General features: G+C 70.3%; 3 protein-coding genes across 3 annotated transcripts; 1 reads left to right on the forward strand and 2 right to left on the reverse strand.

Annotated features, from left to right (window-relative positions):
* Nucleotides 1–17: 17 nt before the first annotated feature.
* LOC143173866 (E3 ubiquitin-protein ligase DCST1-like) lies at nt 18–3,676 on the reverse strand (the record flags this gene model as incomplete). Its single annotated transcript, XM_076363989.1, has 16 exons — nt 3,598–3,676; nt 3,387–3,512; nt 3,235–3,309; nt 3,006–3,134; nt 2,786–2,925; nt 2,529–2,706; nt 2,221–2,364; nt 1,945–2,066; nt 1,711–1,868; nt 1,447–1,546; nt 1,258–1,353; nt 1,061–1,187; nt 814–930; nt 556–698; nt 326–439; nt 18–185 (listed from the first exon to the last, which is right to left on the reverse strand). Coding segments are annotated over exons 1-16 (2,016 nt in total), but the record flags the coding sequence as incomplete, so codon positions are not given.
* A 30-nt stretch (nt 3,677–3,706) lies between these two features.
* LOC143173871 (DC-STAMP domain-containing protein 2-like) lies at nt 3,707–7,628 on the forward strand. Its single transcript, XM_076363994.1, has 15 exons — nt 3,707–4,145; nt 4,243–4,413; nt 4,543–4,644; nt 4,761–4,955; nt 5,059–5,124; nt 5,238–5,451; nt 5,538–5,695; nt 5,797–5,961; nt 6,076–6,243; nt 6,334–6,434; nt 6,514–6,644; nt 6,815–6,930; nt 7,005–7,098; nt 7,195–7,434; nt 7,526–7,628. The coding sequence occupies exons 1-15, from the start codon at nt 3,707–3,709 to the stop codon at nt 7,626–7,628; spliced, it is 2,463 nt and encodes an 820-aa protein (XP_076220109.1).
* Nucleotides 7,629–9,331: 1,703 nt separating this feature from the next.
* Nucleotides 9,332–16,026, reverse strand: LOC143173868 (zinc finger and BTB domain-containing protein 7B-like). The gene is given in 4 exon segments (XM_076363991.1): nt 9,332–9,918; nt 10,557–11,424; nt 11,427–11,559; nt 15,981–16,026. Coding segments are annotated over 3 exon segments (1,413 nt in total). The 5' UTR covers nt 11,551–11,559; nt 15,981–16,026; the 3' UTR covers nt 9,332–9,497.
* Nucleotides 16,027–19,763: the final 3,737 nt, after the last annotated feature.

Below are 19,763 nucleotides of genomic sequence, written 5' to 3' on the forward strand. Positions count from 1 at the left end.
GTGCAGGCAAGGCACACGCTGCCCGCCTCCCGCCAGCACGGCCTGCAGTACAGGGCGCTGCAGGTGGGCGCGGGGCAGACCCGGTCCCGGGGGGTCTCAGGCGCCCCACAGACTGTGCAGCTCCGGCGTGTCCAGCGGCGCAGGCGCGGCCAGTGCCGGCAGCACCACTCCAGCAGTGACGTCCCCTGCAGCAGGGCCAGGGCCGTGTGGGGCTCGGGCTGAGCAGCCGCCCCATGGGGGAACAGACCTGGGATCGGGTGACAGTGAAGCCCCCCGCCCCAGCATCCTGGTGCGGTCCCAGCCCCGCGTCCCCGTCCCCGCTCACCAGTCCCGGGTGCTGCTGTGCCCGCCGGGCGATACGTTTCCGCTGCCGGTGGACGAAGCTCTGCCGCTGCCGCAGCAGCTTGTTGTAGAGGTAGAGCACGCGGCTCTTCTCCCGCTGCACCGGCAAAGACCATGAGGTGTGGCCGGGGGCACCAGCCTACCGCAAAAACTGCCCCCTGGGCCAGCCCTGGCTGTGCTGGGCCCTCAGCTGGCGCCGGGGCTGCCACTCACCTTGGGGAAGTAGAAGGCAGCGATGGCACGGCGCAGGCGGTACGTGTAGACCTGGGCCAGGCAGAGCAGCGCCAGCACGGCCAGGGGCAGGCAGCTGCCCACGTATTGCTGCCTTGTCATGCCCTGGGGTTGTGGCAGGCAGGCTGGGGACAAAGTGGCAGCACTGAGCCCCCTGGGGAAAGCCCCCTGGCCCCTCTCTCAGGCAGGAGCAGGCAGGCCATGGAGCTGAGGGGAGTCCCATCCCCTGACGGGACTCACCGAAGTTGGATGTCTCCAGCTGGGTGTCAGAGGAGGTATTGAGGGCCCCGATGGTGCTCCGCAGGAGCCGAGCCATCAGGGACGTGCCTGTCACCTGCACAGCCAAGTGGTGGCTGCCTGTGGGACGGGAGCACATGGGGGGGGCTGCAGAGCTGGGGAGGCAGGTGGAGGGTAGGGGAGGACCCTTGCATTGCTGCGGGGCACGGGCTGGAGGCTGCCCCCCGGCACCGTGGGGCTGGGAGCTCACTGTGGAAGGAGTACTGCACGAAGGAGTGCTGCTGGATGATGCTGAGCATGGTGAAGAGCACGTGGTCGAGGCCACAGGCGAGGAGGAGGAGGAGCAGCGGCGGGATGCACTCCAGCAGCTCCAGCACCTGTGGGGAGTGGGGTCCATCACAGCCTGCCCCCCAACCCTGGCCCCCCAGCCCCCCGCCAGCCCCTCACCATGCTCTGCAGCTCGGGCGGCTGCACAGTCAGGCGACACGGGAAGATGACAGCCGAGACCTCTGCCCGGCGCAGGGGCAGCAGCGTCCGCTTGTGCTGGGGGAGGGGGAGCAGGATGGCTCAGCGCAGCTCCCCGGGACCCCCTGCCAGGGGTGGGGGGCCGCCCTCTGCCACTTCTCCCCCCCTCACCTGCTTTCTGCGGCGGGCATCGATTTGGCGGAAGTAGGTGGTGACGTAGAGGTTGTCGAAGCAGATGTCCTGGCAGTACCGCTTGGTGTAGGAGAAAGCCCTGGCAAGAGGGAGGGGTCCAGGGGGGGTGAGGGACTGGCTGAAGCTCCCCAGGACCCCCCCCTTGTCTTCGTGCCCTCCCAGACCTGCTGCTAAAGGAGACCCCCACCCCTCCGTGCCCTGTGGCTGGCACAGGGGTGCCCCTCCCCCCATCCCAGGGCTCACGAGATGAAGACGAGGAGGAAGGTGCAGGAGAGCAGCAGGCGGAAGAAGGAGATGGCTTGGCCCAGGTGGGCGCCATGCTGCCGCAGGTGCGAGGTCACCTCCTCCATCAGCTGCTCCGCCGACACGTTGGCGCCCAGCAGCATCTCGCGGTGTTCCTCCTGCGGCGGAGGGGCTGTGGGGCCAGGCAGGATCCGGTCCCCACCCCAGCCCTGGGTGGAGGGGACAGGCACCCACCTGGAATACAACACTGGCGCTGAAGTCCTGGCTGAGGTTGCTGACGGAGTTGTTCACCAGGTCGTACATCTGCCCGAAGTTGCCCTCCACGGGGATCTTGTCCCAACACCAGCTGTGCATGACTGTGGGGATGGAGCGGGGACAGTGCTGGCAGAGCTGGGACCCCCAGGCATCGCCCTGGCACAGGCTGCGGCTGCCATTCTGGGGGCTGCAGGGGGCAGAGCTGGAGCCGTCCCACTGAGGGAGGACAGGGCGGGGGTCCCACATGTCACCCACCCTTGACAATGTGGCAGAGGAACTTGAACTTCATGGGCAGGCAGAGGAGGTGGCTGATGAGGGGCACGACCACTTGTGCCATGCAAACCTCGTGCTTGGTGCTGAACCAGTCCTGGCAGCGCTGCATGCCCAGCTCGATCACATCTGGGGGGCAGGAGTCCTCAGCTGCCCGCGCACCCCCATCCCTGCTGGCCTGGACACCATCCAGGGTGCCCTGTGAGGCCAGCAAAGGGGGCTGCGGCAGCCCCATCCCCTGGCCGGCAGCCACCTGCACCGCGTGCTGCCAGCCTCCTGCCCGCCCCGCTCACAGGTACAGCGCAGTTTGGTCTTCATCTCGTACAGCTGCTGGGTGCTGGGGGCTGGCCGGGGGTCTGGGTGCTGGTGCTGCCGCAGGTCGTACCCCTCCTCACTGGCCACCTCCTCGTTCAGTCCCATGAAGGCGCGCGAGATGTTCCGCATCTCGGCGCTCAGCGTCCGCCCGCTCCGCTGCCGGGGGGACACACACAGGCTTGGCTCTGCTCCCCCCCCGACGCCCCCCCCCGCCTGCCCCGGCCCCCCGCCTCACCACCATGTCCTCCATCACCCTGCGCAGGGGGGCCATCGACACTCGCCAGAGCTGGAGGCTGTGGTTGACCTGCAGCTCTGCCACGCAGCCCAGCGAGCGCGTCACCTCCTCCAGGTTGTGCCAGGTGTTGGCCACGGGCCCTGGTGCCGGCAGGGGTGGCTCAGACCCTGCCAGCCCTCGGGACCCTGCTGGGGGGAGCGGGGACGTGGAGGGACCCTACCGTTGTAGATGGCGGCGAGGACGAAGGAGAGGACATAGACCCGACCCTCCTTGCCCAGGAATTTGGGGGCCACAAGCAGACTGGCGCAGCGAAAGTGGGGAGACGTGGCCCAGCCCAAGGTAGTCACCCCTGTGGGGAGCGGAGAGCTGTCCCCATGGTCCCGCAGAGACCCCCCCCGGGGCTCCCAATGGCCCCCATCACCCCAGTCCAGTCCCGGCCCCATCCTCACCCGCCAGCCCGCAGGAGAGCTTCACCTTGCGCATCTCTGTGATGTTCATGGGGACGATGAGGAGCTGGCAGAGCCCTGAAACACCCGCAAATGTGCCCTGAGCCCCTAGTGCCACCAGCCCCCCGCCATGCCCGGCACCGGGGCACACTCACCGAGGCCAAGGAGGGTCCCGACGCCGGCACCCAGGAAGAACTTGCTGCTGCGGTACTGGTCCGGCCGGCTCCAGAGGAACCGGCTGCACGGGGCAGGCAGCAGCGAGACCACCACTCGCTTCAGGGCTGGGTGGGGAGGAGGCGTCAGCCCTGCCCTCTCCCACTGCCCATGGGCAACCCCAGCCGGGAGCGGGGTGGGAGGGGATCTCACTCGTGTTGGGTGGTTTCTGCCTCCTACGTGCCTCTGTCCCAGCCGAGCGCTCTTGCCCAGGGGCCACCACCGGCTCCATGGCTCTGTGCTTCCTCCTGGCGACAGCGGGATGCTCCCCTGGAACTGGTGCATTGTGAGCCGCCCATTCCGCCCGCCGTATCCCCACGCCCGGAGCCGGAGAGAGCACCAGGAGCCTGGGAGAGCCCAGCCCAGCATGGGGCTGGTCTCGTGGCTGGGCAGAGCCCTGCAGGGGCTGAGGGGCCGGAGGAAGGGCCCGGCACCGTGGTCCAGGGGCAGGCGGCCTCAGCAGATGCGCTGGCCAGAGGAGGCAAGCGAGGTGTGGGAATTGGCCCGCAGTGCTGGCGGCTTTGCGCTGGGCATGGCCCTGGCCAGCCTGTACGGGGCTCTGGTGCTGCTGGCGCAGGGCCACAACGTCTGGTACTGCCTGGTCACCACTACCAGCCTGGGCGCAGGGCTGGGGTTGGGCATGGCCTTCTCCGTCAAGGTGCGGGTCACCGTGCTGCTATCGCTGCCCCACATCTTCACCAGTAAGCAGCTGTCGGTCCCGCTGCCAGGAGCCGTGGGGGTGCTGGGGTGGGGGGTGCTGGGTCCCAGCTGAGCCCCAGGACCCCCCTGTCCCCGCAGGGGAGGGGAAGATGCTGATGCTGCTGCTGGCGCTGAGCATGGCCGTGCAGGGCCCCTGCACCAACATCCTGCACAACTTCTCCCAGGCCGCCGAGTCGCTGTCGTGCGGGGCCGAGCTCGCCCTCAACCAGACGGCTGAGCGGCTGCAACGCACCCAGGAGCCGCTGCTGAGTGAGAGGAGGGGCCAGGGGGATGCGGTGGGATAGGAGGGCCCCTTCCTGGGGGAGCCCCAGCAGCGCTGGCCGGCCCAGGGCTGCCCTCGCCCCTCGGGGTATGGTCAGGTGTCTCCCCTCTCCGCAGATGTGCTGGCCAAAATCAAGGACATTGCCCAGAAAGCCAAGGTGGTAGGTGACCGCGTCCGCAAGTTCTTCCGCTCCATCATGGACTCCGTCAGCCACGTCGGTGAGCGGGGGTCCACGAGGGTCTCTCTGGCTCCAGCACCCCCCCATCCTGCTTTTGGTCTGTCCCCGTCCCCATGACCCGCTGCCCGTCCCCTAAAGCCCGCTCCCTGCCTGCAGCCCGAGCCCTGCGCAATGTCTGGCTGTGGCTGGCGAACGTGGGCAAGGTGTGCAACCAGGAGCTGGGCACGCCGTACCACCGCTGCCTGCGCCTCTTTGACGAGGCCAAGGACAACTGTGAGCGCGCTGTCCCCTTCCTCTTCTTCCTCTGCTATGTCATCGTCACCTTCAAGCCCTTCTGCGGTCTGGCCAATGGTGCGTGGGTCCCTGCCCCTCAGCAGCGGGGCAGGGGAGCGGCAGGGCAGACCCCTGCCCACCGCCGGGGCCCCACCCTGGCAGAAACACCCCCTCTCCACAGTTGCCCTCCTCTTCTGCGTCATTCCGCGGTACATCCAGTCCTTCCTCAAGAGTAAAATCGCAGCCCGTGAGTATCCCGGTGCTGTGGAGGGGTCGGGGGTCCCTCTCTGCCCCCCCTCTGCCCCCTCTTGGCTCTCGCCCTGACCCCCAGCACCGCACGGCCCCTTGTCACCCCCGCAGCCCTCAGGGATGCTCTGGACCGCGTCCGCCGGGAGTTTGAGTTCAACATCTCAGCCGTGCACCGCTTCGACGTCAGACTCAACGCCAGCAAGAGCCTGGGGGAGGTGGCCCTGGACATCATGGAGGGCGTGCTCCTGCGCCTGGAGCCCACCCGCCAGGTCCTGGGGCTCTTCACGCACATCTCCTTCTGCGCCATCCTCTACATGTACCTCCAGTGAGTGGGCTGGGGTCCTGCTCCGGCCACCCCATGGGGACGGGGACCCAGCGTGCAGGTGCCCAGCATCCCCCCTGTGTCCCCAGGGCACTGCGGTACCGCTACCGGTACCTGCGGGACGACACCTTTGACAACATTTACATCACACGGCGCTTCGTGGAGCTGGACCTGTGGCGGGCGGAGCAGGGCAGACCCACCGTGCTGCCCCTGACAGCCTGGGAGCGCGGCCGCTACATCCCCCCAGGTCAGCCCTGCACCTGGGGGCATCCCCCAGGTGAGCCCTGTGGCGGGGAGCCGGGGGGTCCCAGCACGGCACGGCATCATGGCATTCCTGTGCCCGCCCAGGCGGGCTGTGGCTGTCACGGCAGGAGTGGCGCCGGTACGGGCTGCAGCTGGTGGGGGTCCTGCGCCACATGCTGCTGGGGCTCAGCATCATCCTGGCTGACTACAGCCTCTTCTGGCTGCTCGACCTGGTCCGGCACCAGCTGCGGGGGGAGATTGTCGCCAGGGGTGAGCTGCACCCACCGTGCCGGAGCAGCACCCTTGGGTGCTTTGCTGGCTGGGGGCCGGGGCTTTGGGGCGGTGGGTGCCCTGTTTCCTGGGACTGAGCCGCTCGCCCTGCAGCGCCAGCGGTGCTGGGTGTCAGCATCAACGGGACAGGCTACACCAGCGAGATCTTCCGGGACTTGGTCTCTGCCTTCGATGCGCTGCAGCGGGGCAACATCTCGGTGCTCTCCCAGCGCTGCCTCCTCCAGCCCGTGGAGCCCAACTACAGCACCTACCTCAGCATGGGTGACCGGGGGTGCTGCACCCTCAGCGTGCTAGGTGGGTGGGGGGTGCAGGAGAGGGTTGCCCCTGCGTGACTTGTCCTCTTCCCACCAGGACTTCTGTACGGCATCTGCCTCTTCATCGCCGTCTTCGGCAGCCATGTGGCACGCCTGCGCCGGGTGGTGTGTGCTGCCTACTACCCGTGCCGTGAGCAGGTGAGAAGCCCCCCCCCACCACCACCTCCCCATGCCCACGCGGCAGCCGCCTGCCCTCACCTCATCCCTTCCATGCCAGGAGCGCACGTCCTTCCTCCACGGCACCATCCTGGCACGGCGGGCAGGGCTGGCACGTGCCCTGCGCCAAGCTGCCATGCAGCGCACGGCTGATGCCGGGCAAGGCAACCTGCTCCTCTTCCTCACCTCCAGGTAAGCTCCCCCAGGGGATGTATCCACGGGGTTGGAGCCATCTTGACCCCATAAGCGCCTTGCTGGGCATTGCAAAAGGGCAATGCCATCCCCAGAGGTCCGCAGCAAGGGCTTGCCGTGGACCCCCGGGGGTGGCATTGCCCCATGGAGCATCAGCTCCCTGCCCGCAGGCTGCCTGCCTTTGCCCGGCTGGCTCGGCTCTTGGGCATCCAGCAGAAACGCTGCTTGGCCTGTGGGATGGCGGAGCAGCCGGACTTCGTTGCGTGCATCACACCTGGCTGCAAAGGTAGGAGCCCCGCCTAGACTGGGGACACCCCCCTCCAAAATCTCCCACCCCTCTCACCGCCCTGTTTTCCCCAGGGCTGTATTGCAGCGAGTGCTACCAAACCCTGAGCAACGTCTGCTCCGTCTGCATGAGCCCCCTGAGCTACCGGGACACCAGGGACGAGGAGATGTGAGCAGGGGGTTGCAGGGAGCCCACCGGAGCCCAGGGGGGCTGCGGGGGGGGGGGGGGGGGGCTGTAGCCCACCCCCTTGCCCCATCCCTGCAGGGACTCCAGCGACGAGGAGACGGTGGGGCTGTGGCTGGGTGCCGTGCGGGCACTGCGAGGACAGGAGCAAGGGCGGCTGCTGCAGCAGCGTATCCGGGAGGTGGCAGGGGGCTGGGGGGGCAGCCGGCGGCTGCCCCCTGAGCTGGCAGCCCGGCTGCGAGCCCAGCTGAAGGAGGAGGCAAGCGAGGAGAGCGACGGGGGCAGCAGCGGTGTGGACGGGGAGGACAGCTCGCTTTCCAGGTGAGGGCTGGCAATGGGGGTGGCAATGTCCCCGGCACCCTCCGGCACTGGGGATGCTGGTCCCCGACATCGCTCTCCCCCCACCCCGCAGCCTGGACTTTGGCTACCAGGAGCAGCCCGAGAGCAGCAGCAGCAGTGAGCTGGAGGAGGTGATGGCCCTGCGGCCACCCAGCAGTGACGGCAGGGCTCGGTGATGGCAGGACGGTGCCACGCGGTGGCAAGAACACAGGGCCAGGCTCCGGGGATGTGGCTGGAGCCCAAGTAGCACGGTGGAAGCCGGGAGCCACTGGGGTGGGTGGGGAGGGGCTGGTGAATAAAGCACCCAGTCCTCGGGGTGCCAGCATCCCAGTGCCCTGAGCTGGCGTCCGGCACCCCAGGTGGTCCTGACCTTGTGGTGCCCCCAGCCCCGTGCTGCCCCTGGCTCCATCCCTGCCATACCCCCAGCCCCACGGTGCCCCCATCCCTATTCTCATGGTGCCCCCAGCTCCAGTGTCCCCCAGACCCTCAGTGCCCCCATCCCCATGGTGTCTCCAGCCCTGTCCCTGTCCCCGCAGTGCCCCCAGCCCCATGATGCCTCCATATCCATATCCATCCCCATGGTGCTCCCAGCCCAGTCCCTGTAGTGTCCCCAGCCCCACAGTGCCCCCACGTCCATCCCTATGGTGCCCCCAGCCCCTCGATGTCCCTGTCCCCAGCCCCGTGGTGCCCCCAGCCCCTCGATGTCCCCGTCCCTGTCCCCAGCCCCGTGGTGCTCCCATCTCCATCCCTGCAATACCCCCAGCCCCACAGTGCCCCCATCTCCATCCCCATGGTGCCCCCAGCCCTGTCCCTGTCCCCACAGTGCCCCCAGCCCCACAGTGCCCCCGTCCCCTTCCCTGCAGTGCCCCCAGCCCCGCTCACTCCCCCAGGCCTGAGCAGAGCTGCACAGGGCAGACAGACAGCCGGGCGCGGGGGGGTCCCTGCTTCTCCGTTTATTACCAAGCAGCCTTCGTTTAAAAAAACAAACACAAACAGACAGACAGACAGACAGACAGAGGCGACCTGGCGGGGCGGGGGGCTGCCGCCCGCCAATTATTCGTTTGGTTCCTGACACCAGAGAGGTTCAAGTAGCCGAAAATTTCAAGTTCACTCTAAGGCACTTTAAAGCCATGACGGGAGCCGAGCCCCTCGTCCCCATCACCCCTCCCTGCACCCCATGGCAAGGGACAGACGCGCGGGGGGCCGGGCAGCGCTGGCGGGCAGCAGCGTAGGGGCCGGGGGGGGGGAATATATTACATCATCTTTTTAAATATAGATAAACTCTTATTTTAGGCAAATAGTGCCGGTCCCCTGCTCCCCCGGGGGGGGGGGGGGCTGCGCCCTGGGGGGCATGTGCAAAGGGCAGAGGGGTGACCGCTGGGGCCCGGCCACCCCGGGGAGGGGGGTCCCACAGGGCCGGGGTGGTTTGGGGGGGGGGGGGGGGGTCGGGTGGGGGCCGGGGCTGCCCCGCACCCGGGTGGACTCACCCGAATAGTGCAACCAAGAGAAAGCAGCCGGGAGTGCAGGGGCGAGGGGGGCTCGCCGGGGAGGGGCTGCTCGGGACGGGGAGGGCGGGGACAAGCTATGTACAGCGCGGGGCGGCGGCCCCACCCCCCCCCCCGCCGACCGGAGAGAGCGCGGGGCGGGGCCGCCAGAGGGCGCCCTGGCGGCCCCGCTCCGGGCTCTCCCCGGTTGGGGGGGGGGGGGGCTCGGTCCGTGGGGGCCCCCTCCCGGTCCCGACCCCGCTGGGGGGGGGGGGGGGTGTGCATCCACGGAGGGGTTTGGGGGGGACGGACTCCCCGGTCCCGCTTCACCCCCCCCCCCCCCCCCACCGCCAGGGCTCCGCCGCCCGGGCACGGCGGGGGTGGGGCCCGGGCGCGGCAGGGGGCGGCGGGGACCCCCCCCACCCCATTGTGCAAATCGGCCAGGGGGGAGTTTCCCCCTTTGCATAACTGGGAACGAACCGTGACGGGAAAAACGGGAACAGAAACCCGGGCGGGCACGGCACGGCTCGGCACGGCACGGCACCCGGCGTCGCAGTGGCCCTACGCGGTCTCCACTGGCACGGCGCCGTCCGGCTGTGGCCCTTCCTCGCCCTCCGGCTCCTCTTCCTCCTCCTCGGGCCTTCCCGGACCCCAATAGCGGGCGATGGAGAGGCGCAGCCCCTCCAGCCGCCCGTTGGAGAGGTCGAGGCCGGGGGGGCCGGCGGGCGGTGGGGGTGGCTCATCACGGCGACGGCGGCGGGTCCGCACCTCCAGGCAGTTCTGGCCCTTGAGGTGCCGCTGGAGGTGGTCATCCTTGGCGAAGGCCTTGTGGCAGAGGTAGCACTCGTAGGGCCGGGCGCCCGTGTGCAGGTGCATGTGGTTCTTCAGGTCGTAGCTGTGCAGGAAGCGGGCGCTGCAGTGCTGGCAGGAGTAGGGCCGCTCGCCCGTGTGCTTGCGCATGTGGATCTTCAGCTTGTCGTTCCTGGGGGGGGACGACAGGCAGACGTTGGCATGGGGTGGCCGGCATCCCTGGGGAAGCAGCCACCCGGCCACGGCAGGCAGGGGGATGGTGCCGGCAGCCCCACGGCAGGGATGCGTGGGCAGGGAATGTGTGGCAGGGATGCTCTGCAGGGCGTGGGGGTCTGGGTGCTCTGGCGGGGCAGGGGACCACGCCTGGGCTGCCTGGCTAGGGCGTGCGGGGACCGCCGTTGCACCAGCGGTGGTGCAAAATGGGTCCCTGTGTTGTACCACACCAGGGATGCAGCCAGGTTTGGCAGGGGATGCTGCCAGGTCCCCCGGGTGGCAGGCAGGGAGGGTCGGTCTGGCAGCACTCATGGGGTGCAGAAGAGCCCACGGTCCTGCACTGAACCATGGCGGGGATGTGGCCAGGCACTGGCAGGGCTGGCAGGGGAGGTGTTGCGGCGGATGCTGCCAGGTCCCCCGGGTGGCAGGCAGGGAGGGTCCATCTGGCAGCACTCATGGGGTGCAGAAGACCCCACGGACCTGGGCTGCACCATGCCAGGGATGTGGCCAGGCACCGGCAGGGCTGGCAGGGGAGGTGCCATGGGGGATGCCGTCGGGTACCTGTCAGGCAGGGAGGGTCCATCCGGCAACACTCACCGTGTGAAGCGGACCCCGCAGACCTGGCAGGCGAAGGGCTTCTCACCCGTGTGTGTGCGCATGTGGCGGGGCAGCTTGCCGGCGCCGTGGATGACCTTGTGGCAGACGGGGCACTCCTGGGGCATCTGCGAGCGACGCTTGCGCACCAGCTTGTCGGGGGTATCCAGCCCGGGCGCCAGCGACTCGTGGTGCAGCGAGCTCAGGTACACCATCAGGTCGGGGTCAATGGCGTCCTCGTCAGAGGCGGCCTCCTCGGGGGACAGTGGGGGCTGGTAGGGGAAGGGGAAGGGGTGCGGGGCCAGCTCCTCTTCCTCGGGCAGCTCGAAGCTCTCGTAGGGCAGGGGCAGCCCCTCGGGCAGGGGAGGTGAGGGTGGCTGGGGGGGTGGCGGGGGGCTGCCGCAGCCCTCGGCCTCGGTGGGCGGCTCCTCAGCATGGTGGTTGAGCCGGGCGCCGCGGGCTTGCAGGAACTTGCGGGTCTTCTTGCTGCGGCGGGCGGCAGGGCGGGGGGGCGGGGGGGCAGGCGCCTCGCCCTCAGGGAGGGCGGCAAAAGCCTCCAGGTAGCGGCGGGCACGCTCGCAGTCGCTGTCATCGGGGCCGGGCGCCTCCATCCCGCTGCCCTGCAGGATCTCCACGCAGGCGGCAATCACGCAGGGGATCTCCAGCAGCCGGGCGGCGCGCAGCACCTCACCCATGTTGGCACTGCTGATGGTGAGCGTGGCCGTGTAGGCAAACTCCAGCAGTGCGCCCAGTGCCTCCGGCCCCACGAAGTCCAGCTCGCAGACCTCCTGCCCCGGCCCCGGCCCGGCAAAGAGCTTCTTAAAGTAGCGGCTGGAGGCGGCCAGGACGGCGCGGTGGGTGCGGTACTCCAGCCCTGCGTCTTGATGGTAACGTCGCAGAGCAGCCCCAGCTGCCGCTGCTCATTCAAGCAGCTCAGCAGCTCGCTGCTGTGCTCGGGGAAGGGGATGCCGATGAGGTCGTCCTCCGGGCTGGCCATCGTCCTCACCTGCGGGAAGGATGGGACGCTCACCGACTGGCACGGGAACCAGCCGAAAGACGGCGCTCGGAGGAAATGTGGTGGCTGAAGCATCAGCTCTGCCACAAAGCTGGGGTGCGAGGAAACCTCCATTGCACAGGGCTCAGTGGCGGTGGCACCAGGGACCGGGGTTTCGGTGGGACACCGAACTGGGGCAGGCTGGGGGCCCAGGGGCTGCCCTCAACCCCCCACACCCCATGCCGAGGTTGGCAGGTGGCAGGCCCCCCGCCGCAGCCCCCCGCGCTTCCTCCGCCGCCAGCACCCGGCCGCCTGCGCCGCCCCCCGTGCCACCACAGCAAAGGGGGAAATCTCAGCGTGGCGCCTTTGAACGGCGCCGAGGCGCGGCGCTTCCTGCGCCAGCCCACCCACCCCCCCTGGCCCCCCAGCCTCCCGGCACGGCCGGGCGCAGCCGCTGGCTCCCGGCAGCCCCGTCCTGGGAACGCGGGCCTCGCCGGCGGCGGGCACGGGTGGGCGGGCGAGTGCCGGGAAGAGGGCCCCGAGGGCCGGGGGCCGCCCCACAGAGCCCAGCCGGGCTGGGAACGGGGGCCATGCTTCCTGCCACCGCAGATTAGGATCAGCACCCGCGCCGCCGGTTCCTGCCCCCGCTCCTGGTGGGGGCCCGGCCCCCTCCCTCCCGCTTTGCCCCAGCCCGGGGCCGCTCCTCGCCCAGCCAAGCCCTGCCTGCGCGAGCCAGGCCTTTCCCACGCTGCGGCTGGCAGGGCTTGGCCTCAGCCGTAAACCCGGCACTGCCAGCACTGGCACCCGAGGTGCCCATGGTGCTGCACTGGGGACCCGCACATCCCCATGGAGCCAGCGCGGGTGGGCGATGGAGCCTGTGGGAAGAGGGAGCCCGCTGCCCTCCCAACCCGCAGGCAGGGTACAGGCAGCAGCGGCAGCTCTGGTGCTGCAACCTGGCCTGCAACCCCCTGCCCAGCCATAGGTAAAGCTCTCCCGGCTGTCTGGTGCTGCTGGGTGACACCAGGGCTGCTGGGTGACACCAGGGCTGCTGGGTGACGCTGGGGTGGGAGGTCTGTCCGGTGGCTGCAGCCCTGCCTGCACCCTGGGGAAGGCAGAGGCGGGCACACAGCACCGCCATGTCCAGGCTCTCAGTGCTGCCAGAGCCGTGCTGTGCCACGCTGAGCCGAGCCAAGCCATGGCAGATGGTGGCATGTGGCACTGGACATCGCCGAGCCGCACCAGGCCATGCTGAGCCGCGCCAGGCCCATCCAAACTGAACCCTGCCACGCCGTGCCGGCCTGTGCCAAGCCACGCCGTGCCGTCGGCGGGCGCGGGGGACGTGCCCCCTCTTGCCCGTGGAGGGGCGGCGCGGCCGGCGGCCCCCGGCGCAGGGGCCCATCCCCGCGCCGGCCGCTCCCTGCGCTTGGGCGGCCGCCAGCTGGGGCTGCCTCGGCAGGCGGCTGGGAACGGCCCCGGAGCAACCGGCTGTGGAGCCGCCCCAGCCGCTGCCGAGCAGGCCCGACCGGCAGGGCAGGCAGCAGCCGCCCCTGAAACTGGGAGCCGGGCAGTGCCGACCGCCTGGGATGCCGGCGCCGGCGCCGAGTGCCCATGGCCACCCCCCCCCCCCCGCCCCTTGCCAGCAGCCCGTCTTGCCGCTGGACGGGGTCCCCGCTGCCCGCCGGAGCGGGGGCGAGCGGATTAGGGGCGATTAATCCATCAGGGCCCCGGGAGACAACAGGCAGCGACAGCCCCCGGTTGGATTAGGCAGGATTAGCAGCGGGGGCAGGATTAGGGGAGGCAAGCGCCCCGCGCCGCAGCTCGGGAGGCTGGGGCAGGGATGACAGGGACACGGCACCCGCCGAGGGCACCCCAGAGCCCTGCGGACCCCCAGGCTGTCACAGGCAGTGGTCCCAGGGTGGGGTGGCACCCGGATCCTCCATCGCTGCCTCCCCCGGCCAAACCCCAATGGCAGCAGGAGGGACCCCCCCGTCCCCCGCTCTCCACGGCACCCCCGGCCCCACGAGACACCTGGGCACGGGGCGCTCGCAGGGCTCTTCCTGCCTGCAGGGCCGGGGCTGGCACCTGCCAGCACGTGCCCACGTGGGGGCTCCTGTACCAGGGGGTGCCTGGGCCCAGCGCAGCAGCCGAGGCCCCAGCCGCACCCTGGCGAATGGTGGGGTGCTCCGAGGAACAGGCACGGCCACCGGCCTGGCCATGCCATGGTGCAGGAAGGAGCAGCCTCGGCGCTGCCGAGGCCACGGAGCTCACCAGCGGAGGCACGGCTCAGCCCGGCGAGGGAGCCGGGACCCCCGCGAGCGGCCGCGGGGCCGGATGCCTGCGGACGAGGGCGTGGGGCTGGGGCAGGGCGGGGGCGAAGCGGTGGCAGGAGGGGGATTTTCCATCGCACCAAACCGCCCCGTTTACGGCTTCTTCCCCAACACCCCCCGCCCCCCCGCGCATCCTCCCGCTGGAGCGAAGTCACATGCTGAGCGGGTGCTGCCATCGAGGAGATCACAGCAGCGATAAGGAAACGGGGGGGGACGAGGTGTGAGGGTGCCGGAGCCGCCCCCGACCCCCGATGTTCCCTGGCCACCGCCAGAGATGATGGTGCGGGGGGCACGGGCCGGGGAGGGGGCAAGCGGCGATGCCCGTGCCCCCACCGCACCAGGCCTTTCTCAGTTACGTCAATGCCTGTGGCCAGGCCCATTTCGGCTGCGGCAGCCGCACGGGGCTGGGGAAAGGGGGGGGGGGTCGCTCCCCACGCTGAGCCATGCTGGGGCAGGCAGCAGCGGAAACAATGCCTGCCCAGGTCACCCTGACATCCCGCCGCCGGCCCGCGCCACCTGGCACAACCGCAGCCAGCCCCATTCACCTGCCAGCCCCCCCCCCCCTGCCCTGGGGGTCTGGCCGCCCCAGCACAGCTGCACGCAGCAGGGTGGGGGTCCGGCCCTGCAGCACCCACCCTGCGTGGGAACTGGATGCGTCCCGTGTCACCAAGCTGGGATGGCACCCTGCACGCGGGCACGGTGCCAGCCTGTGCCAGGCACCAGCCCCGGCTTGGGGATCGTGGGAGACGTGGGGTGGGAGGGGGTGCCTGGGGGGTCCCCCCACCTGCTCCCCCATGGGGTAGGGGGGCAGGGGTCCCGGGGATTGCGGCCCCCACCCCGGGCTGCTGCCGAGTGCCGCTGCTTTCGGTCACAAGAGTTACAAACGCTGTCGAGGGACTTCACAGCCGCACCGGGGAGGATGAGTCACCCAGGAAGGGGAGTGCGGCGCCAGCCACCGACCCGGCCCCTCACCCCGCAGGGGCCCCTCACCCTTCGGGAGCTGGGAAGGGACCCAGGTGTCTGGGCCGTGCATCCCACCCACCCACCCATCGCCCTGCCTGAAGCTGGCAGGGAGCAGTGGTGGCCCCAGTGCCCGCCGCCGCAGTGCGGCAGGGTGGCATGGCTGCGGGGTGGTGGGCTGCGCAGCCCCTCTGCCCGCCTGGCAGAGAAGGCGGTGGGCTGGGGTCCGGCCAGGCTGGCCCTGAAGTAGGCATGTGCCAGAGGTGTGCCGGGGGTCCCGGTGCTGGAGGGGAGGTGGCCGGGGGAAGTGGTCCCGCTCTTTGAAAGAAGAAAACAGCGAGCAGAGACGAAAGGAAATGGTTTGAAGAGAGAAGAGGATAAACAGACACCCCCCCGCCCCACGATGCTGGGGAGCAAGCCCCATGGCACCATCCCAGCCCCCCGGTGCCATCCAGCTCCTCGCGCCCGCAGTGCCACCAGGAAAGCTCCTGGTCCCCAGGCACCTCAAGTGCCTCGCAGACACAGCCGTGTGCCGTGGCCAAGGCATGGCAGCCAGCAGCACCGGGGAAGGGGCTCCAAGCGCCACGGCCCAGGTCTGCCTCCATGCCCAGCCGGCGCAGCTCCTGGGGCTCGGTGCCAGCCTGGCACAATAGCTGGGCTGGAGGCTGGGCACAGGCAGCCCTGCCTCAGCAGAGCAGGCGGCTGCAGGACCGGCAGTGTCCCCAGTGCCAACCCCGGCACCTGCAGCGGGGACGAGCAGCCGCCAGCCCAGCCGAGCCCCCACGCCGGCCCCGTGCTGGCATCACGTCCCCCTCTCGCTGCCAAAACCTTCCCCACCACCCGGGCCAGGCAGAGACGCGTCCAGCTGCCTGGCATCGCTGCCGCAGGGTGCGGGCCCCGCTCTGCCAGGCCACAGTGACCCAGACCTCGCAACCCGTCCCTTCCCGTCCCATCCCATCCCATCCCACCAGCAGTGAGGGCAGCGCAGGGCTCAGGCGACGCCAGCATCCCGGCAGCCTCCCGGTCGGTGCCAGAGCAGCCATGCCCGGCCCTCCCCGCGCCCGGTGGTGCCACGCTGGGTCCCTGCTGCCCCGGCACCTTCCCTGCCGCGACGGCTGGTGGTGGTGGGGTGGGGGCGCAGCTCACCTGGCGGGTGTCCCGGCGTGGCTCGGCGCTGCGCCGTGGCCGGGTCGGCGGCCCGCGAACAGCAGGGAGGGGAAGGCAGGGTGCTGTGTGAACTTGGCCCTGCTCCCCGCTGCACTTGAGCGCAGGATCCCACCTCAAAAGGAGTCGACGCCCACACCCCGGGTCACGCACCTCCCAGCCCCGCTTCCCAGAACACACACGGCATTAACCCTTCGCGGCCGGCGCCGTGCCGCGGGGCGCCAACCCGGAACCGGGCAGGGGGCATCCCCTGGCCCCCTCCTGCGGGAGGAAATTCCCAGCACCGGCAGGACGGGCGCCCCGTGCCGCGGGCATCCCCTCCCTGCTACCAGCATCGCCTCCCTGCCGCCTGCCCTGGCCCCCTGTGCCGAGGCGTCGGACAGGCCCTCGCCCTCCCGCCGCCCCGGGGCAGGGCGCTGGGTGCTTGCCGCTGGCCGCGGCCGGCCCCGGCCGAGCCGGGAGGGCGCCTGCGCTCGGCGGGAGCAGGCCTGCCACCACAGGCTGGGCTCGGTGCAGCGTGCTGTGGCCTGCCTGGCCGGCCCCAGAGCCGCCCCCCAACCCTGCAGATGCATGTCCCGCTCTGCCCCCCAAAGCGGGTCCCCAAGGTCCCATGGGGAATGTGGGACGCGGTGATCCGGGGAGGGGGCTCGAGGACAGCCCTGGCTGGACCGTGTCACCTGGTCCCCTCCACTCCCCAGGCAGGGGCACCCGCAGAGCATGGCCCCCCCGTCCCCCCACAGCCCCCTGGGGCCGGCTGCAGGTTCGTGCAATCCCCCCCATAATTACACCCTCTGCATCCCCAGCTAAACAGCAATTAATTAGCAGCCCGGGGAGTGCTCCCCACACCCCACTGCCAGCACCCGCCCCGGCCGCCCACACCAGCCCGGCCCCGGCCGGGCTCCGGGCAGCTGTGCCGGTGCTGCTGGCAGCACGAGGCCGGGCAGAAAGGGGAAGAGCCCTGTGCCAGTGTAGCCGCGCAGCCAGGCAGGGAGGGGGCCTCTGGCCCCAGCAACGTTCACGGAAAGAGCTGGGTTGTGCAAGAGCCCGACCACACGAGCGGGCAGTGGAGCCGGCAGGCGGGCAGAGGGGCAGCAGCCATGCCGGCATCTCACCTGTGCAGGCCAGCACGCCCTGGCATGGCATCCCGCCTCCCCCATCACCGGGGACCGTGTGCCAGGCAGGGACCGGCCATGCCGCCACAGGTCAGCCCAATGCCCAGAGTGCAGGCAGCATGTGGCCAGGAGGCAGCGGTGGTGCAGGCAGCCTTGCCCGCCATGTTGCTGCGATGCTCTGGGCTGGCCGGCCGCCCTGGCGGGGGGGCACGGCCCCAGGCCAGCATCCCCGGCAGGGAGGGAGGGACGCGGCACCTGCCTGCCAACCCTCTGCCTGCCCTTTGCTCCCCATAAAGGAGGGGAATGGCGCCAGCCCCCCCCTGGCCCAGGTGTGCCAGGTGCTAAGGGCGGGAGATAAGGTGGGCGAGGCGGGCAGGGAGGGGCACGGCATGGGCACGCAGCCCTGACTCAGGGTTCCCGCTGGTGGCCAGGCCCCGCTGGGGTGAGTCACCACGTCCCCCCACCCTGGGGGTGTCGCAACCACCCACGCGCCCGCGCTGGCCGCAAACTGCTGCTCGCCCTGGCTGGGGGGCACCAAGGGTGCCCACCCAGGGGGGACCAGGCTGTGAAGGTGCTGGCCTTTGGGAAGGATGGGCTGGCCTTCATCCATCCTCCTCCACACTCCGCCCTTGCCTTGGCCAGTGGCACCCTGACCAATGTGTCACCAGTGATGGGACACGGCCCCATCCCACATGCAGCCGGGATGGGCTCTGGCAGCATCCTGGCTCCCGCACGGCACCAGCCCCTCTCCCGATGGCAGGATGGGCACCCCAGCCAAGGGTATTCCCATCTCCCGCACCATGTCCCGACACTGGGGACCCCGACCTGCCCATCCCACAGCCACCTGCTCGCCCATGGGTGGCCCGAACAGATGTGGCTGAGGGCGTGTGGCCTCTGTGGGTCACCCCCGGGCCCCCCGCTGTGAGCGCCACCATCCCCAGCGCTGGGGAGAGGCCATGTGAGGCCGGACACGGGCTGTCCCCGGCTGCTCCCTGCCAGGGCGGCCGGGGGAGCGGGGCCACGCGCAGGCAGGAGCAGGCACAGGGAGGGAAGGAAGGGAGGAAGGAAAGAAGGGAGGAAGGAAGGGAGGAAGGAAGGAAGGGAGGAAGGAAGGAAGGGAGGAAGGGAGGAAGGAAGGAAGGAAGGGGTTGCTGAAATGGAGCTCGGGGAGGGGGCGAACAGGAAGGAAATAGTCAACAGCAAACCCCACGTTTCATGACCCCAGCAAGGAGTGAAACCCACCCCCAGGTCCCCCAGCGGCCAGGGGGACAGGGCTGTGGTCAGGGCGGGCGGCGCTCGGAGGGGCTCCAAGCCCGGCCCGTGCCCAGGCCACCCCTCCAGAACTGACAGGGGCACGGCGGAGCTGGGCATCCTGCTGCACCTTGGCTTACACAGCCCAGCCCTGCCCAGGACCCCGCTGGGATGGAGCAAGACTGGGCTGCCCGCAGGCACCCCAGCAGCCCGGTCCCGGGCACAGGGGTGCCGGTGGCAGCAGCACAAGGCTCTGCCAGCCCGCAGCCTGGGACAGGCAGGCTTGCCCGCAGCTGGTCCCACTCGCCAGCCCCAGGGTGAGCCGGCGCTGCTCGCCCCACAGCACGCAGTCACGGAAGCCCCTTGGAGGGCAGCCAGACCCCCGGGTCCCACTGCACCGCACGGCCCTGGGGGCCCCCCAGGCTGGTAGCATCTCCTCCCCTCCTTGGGTCCCTGTCCTCATGGCACACCAGGGACTGAGCAGCACCAGCCGGAGCTGGCGCAGGACAGGCCCTGATGCTCCATCCTGGCACTGGGGCGGTGCTGGTCCCAGTGGGGTCACCCGGCAAGGACAGTGCCAGCCCACGGCCCCCCCTCCACACCCCCCGAAATAGCCTGGCTTCCGCCCCCACGGCAGCTGCCTGCTGCCAGCTCCCCGCTGCCCACGGCTGATCCCGGGGGAGGAAAGGAGGGGGCAGGCGGCTCTAATCCCCCCCCCCCTGAGCCCATGTAGCTCTGCCAGCAGGGCCGTGCCTGCCGTGGCCTCCCTGACCCACGTGGCGCCGCAAGTGAGACCCCGGCCAGCCCTGCCCTGGTCCCATAGCCCCGTGGTGGAGCGGAGCTGGGGGCAGCCAGCCATGGAGCCCCACTATGGCATGCGGGACCGTCCCTGAACCATCCCCAGCCCTGAGCACCACTGGGATGTCCCCACCGTGCTGGCTGGCTCAGCACAGCCCCAGCGGGATGGGAATCCCCTTCCCCTCCCCCTGTCAGCCACTGTGTGAGCCAGAAGCGAAGCATCCTCCTGCCCATCCTCACCACAGCCCCCAGCCCCACGTCCCCAGGGATACCCACGGGAGGGGAACCGAAGCCAAATTGCCGGGGCGCTGCCGTGCCCACTGTGTGCCAGCCAGCCTGGCTGCACTCCCCAGCCCGCCAGCACCCAGGGCAGGCAGCGTCTGGCACCCACCCTGCCCAGGACCCAGTGCCCAGCAGCAGGACCCATACTCACCGCCCCCTCCAGCCGCTGCCCATGGGGCCCAGGGACACGGCGGGGACAGCCAGGGCAAAGCGGAGCACGCAGCGCAGACGAGGCTGCCGGGAGAGGCCAGCGCTCGCCTGACCTACTTCTCCTTCCGCATCACCTGCTTTCATTTTCCCTCGCCACGGCTCGGTCCCCCCA

The sequence above is a fragment of the Aptenodytes patagonicus genome, unplaced genomic scaffold, assembly GCF_965638725.1.
Source record: "Aptenodytes patagonicus unplaced genomic scaffold, bAptPat1.pri.cur scaffold_373, whole genome shotgun sequence".
NCBI classification, from domain to species: Eukaryota; Metazoa; Chordata; class Aves; order Sphenisciformes; family Spheniscidae; genus Aptenodytes; species Aptenodytes patagonicus.